This window comes from Amblyomma maculatum, chromosome 2, assembly GCF_055883805.1.
Source record: "Amblyomma maculatum isolate TAMU_Amacu chromosome 2, ASM5588380v1, whole genome shotgun sequence".
NCBI classification, from domain to species: Eukaryota; Metazoa; Arthropoda; class Arachnida; order Ixodida; family Ixodidae; genus Amblyomma; species Amblyomma maculatum.
In genome coordinates, this window is record NC_139345.1 from 75,314,021 (window position 1) to 75,327,397 (window position 13,377).

General features: G+C 47.2%; 1 protein-coding gene across 1 annotated transcript in view; it reads left to right on the plus strand.

Moving 5' to 3' along the window:
* Ctr9 (RNA polymerase-associated protein Ctr9) overlaps nt 1–13,377 on the plus strand; it is a 43,514-nt gene that overhangs the window by 5,128 nt on the left and 25,009 nt on the right. Inside the window, exons 5-9 of the mRNA XM_084594519.1 lie at nt 78–200; nt 8,347–8,742; nt 10,299–10,514; nt 10,794–10,916; nt 11,597–11,861. Coding sequence (XP_084450645.1) covers nt 78–200; nt 8,347–8,742; nt 10,299–10,514; nt 10,794–10,916; nt 11,597–11,861 — 1,123 coding nt within the window. The remainder of the gene's footprint in view (nt 1–77; nt 201–8,346; nt 8,743–10,298; nt 10,515–10,793; nt 10,917–11,596; nt 11,862–13,377) is intronic.

The window sequence follows — 13,377 nt, forward strand, 5'->3', positions numbered from 1 at the left end:
AGCTCCATGTTTTTTATGTATTTGTAAGTTCAAGGAAGTGTAACTAATATGCATTGTTTTTTCTCTCTCCCTGCCAGTCTCCCAACAACATTCCATCACTTCTGGGCAAGGCGTGCATTGCATTCAACAAGAAAGACTACAGAGGTGCGCTGGCCTTCTACAAGAAAGCTTTACGTACCAACCCAAACTGTCCCGCCGAGGTGAGTGCAATGTAATTTGCTCTTCTATTTTTAAACTCTTTGTTTACTGTTGCTTAAACCGTGCCTTTTTAATCCAGGTGGTCTGCTATAGCACTGGAGAGCTATCGTTTTCAGTTCAGTTCAGGCGTTCAGTCGTGTCCGACTCTTCGTGACCCTATGGACCATGTCACGCCACGCTTTCCGGTCTTTCACTATCTTCTTAACATCACATAGCTTCATCTGCAATGCCTCGAGAATGCCATCTAACCATCGCGTTCGCTGCCTACCCCTTCTCCGGCGACCCTCAACCTTTCCCAACATCAAATCTTTCTCCAGCGACTCCTCTCTTCTCATCAGATGACCAAAGTAGCTGAGCTTTAACTTCAGAATTTGACCCTCCAATGAGCAGTCAGGGTTTATGGTCGACAATATCGACTGATTTGATCTTCTGGCAGTCCAAGGAACTCTCAAGAGTCTTCGCCAGCACCACAATTCAAACGCGTCAATTCTTCGGCGGTCAGCCTTTTTCACAGTCCAACTCTCGCATCCATACATCACAACTGGAAAGACCATAGCACGGGTTATACGGATCTTGGTTGGCAGACTAATGTCTCTGCTCTTTACTAGGCGGTCAAGGCTAACCATTGCTCTCTTTCCCAGAAGCAGGCGCATCCTAATTTCATGGCTGCAGTCTCCTTCCGAGGTAATCTTGGCGCCCAAGAACAGAAAATCTGTCACAGCTTCCACTTCTTGTCCATTGATGCTCCAGGACTTGATAGGGCAAGACGCCATGATCTTCGTCTTTTTAAAGTTCAGTTTAAGCCCAAACTTCTCACTCTCTTCTTGTACGCGCATCAGAAGTCTCTTGAGATCCACTTCACTTTCTGCCATTAAAGTGGTATCATCCGCATATCTAAGGTTGTTGATGCGTTTTCCAGCGATCTTCACTCCAGCTGAAGACTCGTCCAGACCGGCCTTCCTCATGATGCACTCTGCATATAGGTTAAATAGGCAGGGCGACAGTATGCAGCCTTGCCTCACCCCTTTCTCAATCGGAAACCAATCAGTAAGACCATGCCCAGTTCTGACTGTGGCCTCTTGCCCTTCATAAAGGTTCCTGAGGAGACAGATGAGGTGAATTGGAACTCCCATCTCTTGGAGAGCTTGCCACAATCTGCTGTGATCTACGCAGTCAAACGCTTTCGCATAATCAATAAAGCAGAAGTAAATGGGTTTCTGGAACTCTCTTGCTTTTTCCATGATCCAGCGAAGGTTGGCAATTTGGTCTCTAGTTCCTCTGCCCTTGCGAAACCCAGCTTGCACGTCCGGAAGCTCCCGATCCACATACTGCTGCAGCCTACCTTGCAGGATTTTTAACATCACCTTGCTAGCATGCGAAATAAGCGCGATCGTGCGGTAGTTGGAACAATCTTTGGCACTGCCTTTCTTTGGAATGGGGATGTAAACTGACCTCCTCCAATCCTGTGGCGACTGCAGGGTTGTCCAAATCTTTTGACATAATGTATGCAGTGTGTTAACAGCGTCGTTGTTGAGGTTTTGAAGCAACTCAGCTGGAATACCATCAATTCCGCTAGCTTTGTTCTTAGCAAGGCTGGCTTACGATTAGGCTTTGTTGTGAAACAGCCAGCAATTGTCATCACACGTGCTTCTTTTGGGCTATCAAGAGATGTGTAACATTCCTCTGTGACTGTAGTTATTCTAAACCAAGCTGACTACGAAAGGCCAGGGTCGTTGCTTTGTACAGGTAACTTTGTGGACTCCAGTGCAGGTGGGCAGTAGTATAGTAATGTGACAATATCTAGTAGGCGAATGCTATTCATATCGATACGGAGAGGCTTGCGTCTGATCAGGTTCTTGGGTTACCTGGTGTGCGGATGGAGTAGTGGTGATTGGTTTAGCCTTCGGGGGTGTAGCAGCATGAGGTCGTAGTTGATCTGCATGGCAGCCTTAACGTTCGCCCGGACAGGCCACTGTCGTCACCCGTGGTCCCTGTGTTGATGAGACGACGCCTGGCAACCATTTGGGCTCTGAACGAAAGCTGCGAAGCCACACGGGTTGACCTGCAGAGAACAACATGAGAGACTTGTTCCGGTTTGAGTCAGCATTGACGTATTGACCGGGAACACAACAATCTAATCTTGTCTGGATTTGATATCCCAACATCATCTCCGCTGGTGATTTCCCATCTTTCACTGGAGTTCGGCGGTAACAGCACAAAACTGAGCCAGACGGTCTGTCATACTGTCACCCTTTACTTTGTGAAGTTCATCCTTGATAGGCCTGACTGCTCTCTCAGCCAAGCCGTTGGATTGTGGATGGTAGGGTGCCGATGTGATATGCTGAATGTTGTTACAAGCCACGAACTGCTGGAAAACGGCCGAGATGAACTGGGGTCCATTGTCAGACACCGGCGTGCATGGTAGACCGAACCTGGCAAAACTTTTTCCTATTGTCCCGACAGTTGTTTCCTTGGTGGTGCTCTTTATAGGTACGGCCTCTATCCACTTGGTTATCGCATCCACAAGCATCAGAAGCATGTGCCCTTCTACCGGCCCCACATAATCAAGGTGCAGCCGTGACCATCTTCGGTCTGGTTTCGGCCAGGGTACTGGTAGCAGAGCTGCGGGCATTGTTGCACTGGCTTGTGAACACTCTTCACAGCGGTGCACAAAGTTCTCAATGCGTTGATGCTGGATATCAAAATATGCTTCTGGCCAAACTCTTCATTGTCGCCATTCCTGAATGCGTCTCGTGCAAGGATTCGAGAAATCCGGGGGACGATCGGCAGGCATCACTAACACCGACCGCACCGCGGTTAGTTCGCTCCGGCCTGGTCTCCGCTCTCGTTGCCACTGTTGTGTCACGACACACGCGCCCACACTCAGTGAACAATCAGAAAAGAGCAGGGTTTATTCAGTGATCTGCGTTTTTATAGCTGCACTCGATATACCGCCCAGGTGACATTTGTTATCAAGTCTGATAACATGTTTTCACGGTCATAGTCTCTATGCAGCAGTGTTGGATTAGTTTGCACTGAAATATTGAACAAGAAAATCATTGGGTCAGCTCAATTGTTGCTTAACACAAACAGTTCAAAGAGAAGCTGTCCCTGTGGCATTGTTCGCTGCGCTGCAGCTGCACTCGCATCTCGCCCCACGTCCTCCTGGGCAGCACATTTTAGGAATGTCGTCGTTGAAGCCGGCCTGCAGCAACATCAGCGAGTCAGCTACTAACGGTCCAGTAGCAGCTGCAACTGCATCTCTCCAGTGTGCCGAGGCTGTCTCTTCTTCTTGAAGTCACGTTTGGCATGGATGCTGTGAGAAAGATGGAAAGGGAAATGTCCCAATTAAAAACACAAAAGAACTTGCAATTGGGGGCAAGATTGAGGAGCAAGGATATATATTCGAAATACAGGACTCGCCAGTGTTGCGACTGCTGTATATTTAGGAAAAAAGCCTTTGTCAGCTAGTTATGCTGGCAGAGAGCGCTACAACTCTGCAAATTTATCGGCAGGACTTTTCACTGTAAACAGCATATACGCTAGTTCCCACTGTAGCATACAAAGAACGGCAAACATCGACGCCACTTAGGGTGCCTCATACCGCGGTGCTCAGCGCAGTCCAACTCTCCTTTCCTGCTCGCACATACGCCAGCTATGACAGGACATGAAAGCTGCCATGGGTGCGATCCCCAAAACTGTTGTCCTCTACAAAAAAAAAAGATAAAAAAGAAAAAGGATTGAAAGCAGCGACGTGGCCACAACTGGGAAACGAGGAACAGGGTGCTTGTACCTTGTGACACTAATATCTCAAGAGTGTCTTCATTCTTTTTTTTTATATTATTCTGTTAGTGTTCTTTAGTTTTACCAGTAGTGTTGTGATTTCATTGTGATGTACTGAATGCAAAGGCACCTGTACAAGTTCTGGCAAGTAATAATTATTTTAGGACAGGACAGGTAGTAACCGCAGATCCGGACCACAAAAAGGAAATAACAAGAAGAATATGATTGGGATGGAGCGCATTTGGCAAGCACTCGCAGATTATGACTAGCAGCTTACCGGTATCGCTCAGGAGGAAAGTATACAACAGTTGCATCTTGCCTGTACTCACCTATGGGGCTGAAACGTGGAGGCTAACCAAGAGAGTTCTATTTAAGTTGAGGACAACCCAGAGGGCTATGGAACGAAAAATGGTAGGGGTAACATTAAGAGATAGAAAGCGTGCAGAGTGGGTCAGAGAAATAACTCAAGTTACTGACATTCTAGTAGAAATTAAGAAGAAGAAATGGACCTGGGCAGGTCATGTAGTGCGAAGAGAGGATAACCGATGGTCGCTGAGGGTAACAAACTGGATTCCAAGAAAAGGAAAGCGTAGCAGGGGGCGGCAGAAAGTTAGGTGGGCGGATGAGATTAAGAAGTTCGCAGGGGTCAAGTGGATGCAGCTAGCACAGAACCGGGTTAAGTGGAGAAATATGGGAGAGGCCTTCGCCCTGCAGTGGGTATAATCAGGCTGATGATGAATTATTTTAGTGTCAGGGAAGGCGTGAACCTTTCTTTGCACTTTAAAATTTGTGAAGAACTCTCAGCAGTGGGGCTCTGAAAAGAGGGTTTTGAGCATCCGGAGAAAGTTACATAGCCTGCTCTGTACCATTTACGGATAAATTTAGTTTTGCTTTAACGTTTATAAATACTGTGATTATGTTGCTCGTGCATACATTCTAGCTTTTTACTCTGTGCAAAGTTGGCGAGTTGCGAGCACAACAACACAGAATATGTCTCTGACTTCTATTCATTAGTGAGAGAAAATGCAGTAACATCTGTGTCATCAGTGAATACTTGGGAACTTAGTGTTGCCCAAGTAAACACAAAGCAGCAGTGTCGGAAAGAGCAGTGCATCATTATCATGCTTGCATTTTTAAGGGGGAACACAGGTTTCAAGATGCAAAAAACAGAAAAGAAGCGAGAAAGTTGGTTTTCTAAAAATTATATTTTCACCATGCTCTTTAGTTCAATTTTTTAAAAATTCAAAATATCAAAGTCAACCCCAGCTAGAAATACAAAAGAAATTGAGTTCTTTTGCATCCTCGATTGCAGTGAGCACCTGCAATGTAAAGCAAACATTCGATTTCCTGTAGCAATGGTGGTAGTCAGACTGGCAGCGGGAAGACGCGATAAGCTCCAGGTGCCTTCATGATCGGTCTCACAGCTGCAGTGTGACCGCACCAACCACACGCGCTCTCCTTCTGGCTCTGTTGCCTCAGACTACGCCCTCCCCACCCCCCATTTGCCCTTATAGTGATGTTGTGGTGGTGATGCTGGCAGCTGCTGCCGCTGTCGTGCTGTCAACCAGTGGGATTGCAAAACATTCTGCGCGTTTGACATCACGTGATGGATTGGCACAAGCTGGGCTAGAAATTAAAGTAATTATACTCCGCCCCGCCGGGGGTGTGCAGCGGTTACGGCGCTGACTACTGTGCCCAAAAATGCGCGACCGAATCTCGGCTTCGGCGGCGGCTTTTCGATAAAGGCGGAAAGCAAGGCATTCGTGTGCTGCGCGATGTCGGTGCACGTTAAAGAACCTCAGCTGGTCGAAATTTCTGGAGTCCTCCATTATGGCATCTCTCATAGCCTGAGTCGCTTTGGGATGTTAAACCCTCCACAAACCTCCACTAGTTATGCTCCAATGACATTCTCGACTTCGAGGTAACATTAGATCTAAGACCAGTAGCACAACCATAATTACATATTTAGAATCTACTGAGAAAAATACATCTCTCTGCAAAATTACGTGAGGTGCTGGCCATAAATAAAGTTAAATGTCCATTTCAGGACCCTGTGGTATCATCAGGAAAATTTAAAAGTGATTTTTAAGTTCCAGGGGCATATCGAATTTCTGTTAAAGTTTTTATGAACTGACCTCAATGAAGTCAGGGGCCGTATCCAGCGGAGGTTCCTTTCGGGAACCGTTATCTTTCAAGATGACGTCAATTTGACGTCAGCAAGACAGCGGGCGCCAGCTCACGGCGAAGACGGGAAAGACAGCTGCCAATCAGCGATGGCCCCAGATCGTAGGCGTGTCCATCACGAGCATGTGGCTTTTTCTGGTACCAAATACTTGTACCAAAGTGGTGTTAAGCACAAAATAAATCTAATAATTACATAGTAATGCACACTAGTGAATAATAGACTGAAATATTCTTAGAAGCATCCTGTTAACAACTGCCAAGCAATTATCTTGGCTCATGAGTACCTTTCTTCGCCGCTAGATGGTGTTGCGCGCGCGGCGGCGTCGTCTGCTTTCTCGCTCGCTGTGAAGTTTTTGTAAGTTCTGCCTTTCGCACAGAGTTGCAAATATCCTAATAACGATGTCTACAACGCCCGTAGTATGCAGTCCGAATCACGCTAGCTCTTTGACGGAGGAGTTGCTGCCGCCGTTGCGAGTACGAACGAGCTGCTTGATACCGGCACCGCGCCGGCGCGTCCGCGCCTGCCTATGTAGCGGGGCAGTGTCCGTAGCCTTATCGGCCGCTCAAGCGTCGTGAGTATGCGCGACCTTTCCGTGAATAGCTGTCAATGTAGGACGCAGCCGATGACACATGGAATCCGACTGCACTCGACCCAGTCAGCCACGGTCTGCTCCCCTTCCGCTGATGTAGAAGGAGGGAAAACTCAGCCCGCACTTACGGACGCGAATTATTTGTCTCTACGACTGCCGGATTCAAATGGTCGCACTGCTGTTGGCCGAGAGCTCCCGATCGCAAAGTAGCGATCGAAGCGAGTAGAGCACCTTTGCTTCTGACGGCAGCCCGGCATACCCCTTCGTCCCCACTTCGCTTCGCAATCGGCACGCAGCCTTAGCCAGTGTTGCCGCAAAACCTGAGACATGTAGAAGGCGTTGTCTCGTTTTTCTTTTTTTTACTGCGTCAGTTTACTAAACCCGCAAAGCGCTGCCCAAAAAAAACACACACACACACACAAAAAAAAAGGATACCACGGCCGTACTGAAGCAGCTGCACGGCGCGCGCCGTCGCTCGACTACGGCCATGAGGCGCCACAGCGAGCGCAGAGCGGTTCCATCTCGAAGCAGACCAACTCGTCGCGGTTCCTGCGCCGGCCGGCAAAACGGTTCCTTTCGGAGCGGTGGCCCCGCCCCGTGCCGCTCCGTGACATAGGCGAAAAACGTGGAGCCGCCTCCGGAAGTTTTGGGGGTCACGCCGGACGTGGCGCAGCAACCAATTAGGAGCGGCGAAAGGAACCAGTTCCCGAACGGAACCGTCGCGGGATCTGGCCCAGTGTTGTAGTGTTCAGTAACAACTGGGATGCATATAAAGCTTCATCTTTTGCCTTGTTTTCAATGGACAAAAGTGGCTGCGGCCGTAAAACATTGAACGCAATTTCCTCAAGTGTCCTTTTTCGTCAAATGCCTTTGTCTTATGAAAGTTTCGATAATGTTTTCATAAACAGATTTCAGTACACTTGATATGGTTGTTTTCAGCAATACCTTAGCTATATCCTAAAGCTTCCCCCCCTTTTCTTTCCTCAAAAGTGATACATTAGCAATTAGATCAAATTTGGGTTATTGCCACATACTTTTCTTTTTGTCTTTGGGATTTATTTATGATTAACAAAATGACATTATAAGAATTTTTTTAGCTTTAGGATGCGCTGTCGGCTTTTGAAATGTCTACTTATTCTTAAAAAGCTCTTTTTAAATGAGATATTTCCATAATGAGGTGTGACAAACGACTGCATTGCAATATGTTATTTTTCCATACTGTCTCCTCCAGACGAGATATTGAAATCTAAATGCATATTTGAAATAGCATTTTATGCTGTACCCACCTGCTAAGTTTCATCAAGATATTTGGATAAATAACGAAAAAGTTTTCATGACCTTCATCCCTCCTTAACTTCTTGAAATGTAAAACTTCAGTAGAACGCTTGATGGCAGAAGTATTCTTCATGAGAGACTTTATGAAGCTGTCAGTAAACAAAAGCAATGGGTACAGTACCCTACTGCCTCAATGGTGTGCAATATAGTGTGCATAAAAAGAGCTGAGCACACTTTGCAGCCTGTGTTCTTTCAGCACTGTGCCCTCTCTCATGGCATTGTCTCTGCGTGATGTGTTGAGGAACGTGGCACGCAGGTGCGGCTGGGCATGGGCCACTGCCTCTACCGCCTGGGCAAGCAGGAGAAGGCACGGGCGGCCTTTGAGCGGGCACTTGCCCTGGACCCACAGTGCGTAGGTGCCCTCTCAGGGCTGGCCGTGCTACAGCTGAACCGCAAGGGGCCCGAGGCGACGCGTGCCGGTGTCCAGATGCTGTCGCGGGCCTACGCGGTTGACCCGTCGTGCCCCGTGGTACTCAACCAACTGGCCAACCACTTCTTCTTCAAGAAAGACTACAGCAAGGTGCAGCACCTGGCTCTGCACGCTTTCCACAACACTGAGAACGAGGCCATGCGGGCCGAGAGCTGCTACCAGCTGGCTCGATCCTTCCACGTCCAGGAGGACTATGACCAGGCCTTCCAGTATTACTACCAGGTACTGTCGTGCCTCCCAGTCAGACCTGAGTTGAAAGCACTCCGATCTTTGATATAGGCAGAAACGTTGCAAAAAGTCTGTTGTATGGGTTGGAGCTGAGATGAGGGTACCCTGTGCTTCTAGGCCTGTTAGGAAATGTCAGCTCAGCCAGGTCCGATGGAATCTTATGCTCTTTATTCAGAAATAGTACCGGGTTTATCACTCTCTTACACAATTTGGGCAGTAAGCATCACACACTGCCTAAAGAGTTTTCTTAACCTGAAGCTGGGATATGTAAGATTATAGAAGGCATATGGTTCTTATGTAAAATCTATGAGTATGACTTAGTGGTGCTTTAAATTGTGTTATTGCATGTAAATATGACCTAATGATGCGGCGTTATAAATTGTGGTATTGCACAGACCCAGATCCTTTCACATTGCTTTGTTCCTTTTATGCAAGTTACCTTTTATCAAGCCTGATCTCACATGTTTAAGTAACATATTTGGCACCTGTCGTAGTTATATCTCTCTGATTTGTTGAGACCAGGCTACTCTTTACCTTGGGCTAACACAGCAAGGGTCAGTATTATGCGATTTCATTTCATTTTTGTATTGCTTGCTAGTTGTCATTTCCTGGCGCAACACCACTGAGCCAATGGTGAAGAATGAATGGTGGGTGGGGCATTGCTTAACCAAATGGCCTAGGGCAACGATTATGCAAATGCAACCATCATATGGTACTGGCCCTGCTTAGTATTGTCTCACTAGGGAATGGTTCCAGGAAGTTGCACTGTACATGCAATCATATGAGCACATTGGTGGCTTTCACTGTTCTTATGCTTATAAGTGATCCAGCAGTGGTGTAGGAAGTGGTGTAGGCCTCTTTAGAGGAATATAGGAACCTAATTTTTTGGGTTCATACTTAACCCCTTGCAATGATGTGTAAGGCATTGGTGTACACAGATAAATACGTGACATTCGCCTACGGCCGCTGAATGATTTATGATCAAACAATTTCTTTCCTCATTTGTTTTGGTTTCAATGGCCGAGCAATGACTGTGGCGTCAAAGTCAAGTCTAGGTCACGTGACGGGGAAAAAGAACAGCAATATAAATGTTCCTGTGTCGTTATAATTCACTGCAACAGTAAAGACAGCCTGCATCAAGTCAGCGATTATGTTGCTGCTTTTTCATGCCATGCATGACCTAGGCTTGATTGTGACGTCACAGCCATCTCTCGGCAGCTGAAAAATTCAACTAAAAATTATTTAGTGGTCGTAGGCAAAAACCACGGGCTGATCCCTATACAGGAATATCTTGCTCAACATCAATCCTTTGTCGAATATTCCGAAAAAAAGATTCACCCCCAGTGTCAAAGTTTTTTTAACGCTATGCATTTAGCGCAGTACCCGCATGGCAAAAACAGTCAAAAAGGTTAACAAGAAGAAAAATGGCACCAAAATTTTTAAGCTCTGCCTTTATGCTTCATCTTATTAAAAAGTCTGCTTCTTTCTTTATGTTGTTTCAGCTCTTGTTTGTGGCAGTGATGCTATGTGGCTGTTTTCTTCACCAACAGGCTACTCAATTTGCACCTCCATCCTTTGTGCTACCGCATTTTGGCCTCGGCCAAATGTACATCTTTCGGGGAGACGTTGACAATGCAGCACAGTGTTTTGAGAAAGTACTCAAGGCCCAACCTGGCAACTATGAGACCATGAAAATCTTGGGATCGCTGTATGCCAACTCATCAAGTCAGTCCAAGCGAGACCAGGCAAAGACCCACCTCAAGAAGGCAAGTTCTGATGTAGCGCTGTTTCTCTACTTTTTTCCTCTATCTTATCTCAGTTCCCATCATTTGCACATTGTGTATACATTTAAGCTTGGTTATAGTGAAATTGAATAAAGTCTACAATTTCTTGTTTTACATTCAGGTCCTTGTCACGTGTATTGTGAGATTGTATCCTTCTCTCCTTTACTGCTGCAACAATCATCTCTGTTGTAGCTTGGGTGCAGCTAGCGCTCAATTGGAATGATGCTTACACATGTGATTGCATCTTTTTTTGGAATCCAGGTGACTGAACAGTTCCCCGAGGATGTGGAGGCCTGGATAGAGCTGGCTCAAATCTTGGAACAGGGTGATGTCCAAGGGGCACTCTCAGCCTACGGAACAGCCACCCGTCTTCTCCAGGATAAGGTTGAACAAACTCATAGTTCTCCATCTGTTGATTATGATTACACTATGGTTGCTGTGGACTTCTGTTTAACACAACTTCTTTTGCTTCAGTTAATTTTGATAATTGATTTTGCCTTGTGTGTCTTCCACTGTGTCAAAATGAGAAAGAATTGATATTTTATTGTGTCCCTTCAAATAGCACAACTGTGCTTCTTATTGCTTTTTCAACTTTTTCGGCCTGGAACTTGTTTCTCATATGCTAACAAGCACTACAAATGAGCGTTTGTTAAAGTAACAGGCTTGTAAACTTTCTTTTTTTATGTGGCAGCGCATTTACCACAAATTTGCTGCTACCTTGCTAACTCAGTTGGCATCAAAGGTGCACGCCTTGCTAGTCTAGGGCACTCGAGCGATGTGCTGTATTAAAAAGACAACATCATACAATATGAGCCCAGGGCTTTTGGGCAGTGCTGGTGTGCAGACATACAGACCTCATAGCTAGCACCAACAGCTGGCGTGTGAGACGCTGCTTTCTTATCCGTACAGTGCACTGTCAGTGCGCTGAGAGCAAGTCTGATATTCCCTCTGAATGTGTGGAAACTCTGAGGCATCGAACTTACGGCGTTGCCCCTGCTATGGCAGCATTTTCTGTCACAGCTTTATTGGGGGTAACATTTGGCAACTTTCTGCCTCGACAACAGGTGAAAGCAGACGTGCCACCAGAGATCCTGAACAACGTTGGGGCGCTGCACTTTCGGATGGGCAACCTGCAGGAAGCACGACGCTTCTACGAGGCATCCCTCGAGCGCAGCCGCACGGAGGCCCAAAACGACGAACACTATTACGGCTCCATTTCGGTGACCACCACGTACAACCTGGCACGACTGTACGAGGCCCTGAGCCTCTTTGACCGGGCTGAACAGGCCTACAAGAACATCCTTCGAGAGCATCCTAACTATGTTGACTGTGAGTGGTAGCATCTCGTACAGGCCTTCTTCTCGACCCGTGGCTACTGCACTGGGAAGGTTGCCTTGTGTCTGAGAGCTCGTCTTGTTTTAGGCTTTAAATGAATTGCGACTATTGGAAGCTAACAGAACCAGAAATCTGGAATTGATAGGGCCGTCACTCTTCGAATCACTGCAGTCCATACATGGTATGTTGAATCTGGATATACAGTCGAACCCGGATATATCGAACTCGAAGGGGATCGCGAAATAGTTCAATATATCGATAATTCGATATACAAAAATCGGCTTGTGACTGTACTTACGATGCCAAAAAACGATACCGCATGTGTCGCGTAAACAATCCACTCGCATAATGAACCCACCCTCCACTTTTTCACCCGAGAATTTGAAAAAACAAAAAAAATGCGTTAAGACCAGCTCGCTCACATGCAAGCGATTGAGCGATCTCGGCGACGAGCGTCAGCGACAGAGCGAAAAATTTCCAACTTGTTGGAACTGCGTCCCTCTGCCGCGAACACGAAAACAAGGGACAAGAAACACGAAAGCCACAGTACATGCGCTGTGGCTTTCGTGTTTCTTGTCCCTTGTTTTCGTGTTCGCGCTGTTTATATCAATAATGAATAAGTACCAACTCGCCCAACAAAGTATCTTGGTCTGCCGCGACAAGGTTTCTGTGTTGCCGTGGCAAAAATCGCTAGCATTTTCGCTTGCATGTCGGACTCCGTTTCGGTCGTCTCATCCACAGCTCATTTCTTGGCAGCGTGCCAAGATGCTGCGCAGCGATAATTGCGTTTATCTTTTTATAGCTCCTCCGGTGGCCGGGAGCGAACTTGGCAGAGTGCCTGTGATGGCTTGATTGCACAAGCCTGGTTCCATTTATCACGCCGCGCTTGGGGCGGGCGTCATGATCGCAGCGGCAGACCGCGCGCTTCCGTTGATTCATACATGCAAAGATAAACGGCTCCCCTCCCCCCCCAAAAAAAAAAAAAAAAGCCTGCCACTTCTTAACGTCCGCGGCCGCCATATCTTACGCTACGTCGCGCATACAGCACAACGATAAGAAAAGATGACTCTCGGAAAAAAAAAAGAAAAAAGAAAGAAAGAAACAAAGAAAGAAAAACAGAGAGAGCTGCCGCTTCTTAACGTCCGCAGGCGCCATAGCCATGTCAGCCGCCGCGCGCAGAGGGTTCGCAACACACGCTGGAGAAAGCATCCGACGTCTGTCTGAAAACGGGCTGAGCTGGCTTGGCGCATGCGTAGCGCGTGCTGAAGGAGAGAGATAGCTCCGCAAAAGAATGGGCACACCCACGCACATGGCTTGCAAACATCATGTGTTGACGCGCGGGAAACAATAACTGCAGATGCGCACGCCTTTGGGGAATGGGCGCGGCGCTGTCCAGAACTGTCCCCTCTCATTCCTTCTGCGCGTGGCTTGAAAACGTCACGCGGCAAACGGCCAAGCGTGATGCGATCGTCTTTGGGGAAGGCACACTTTCCAGTGCGTGGTGCGGAGT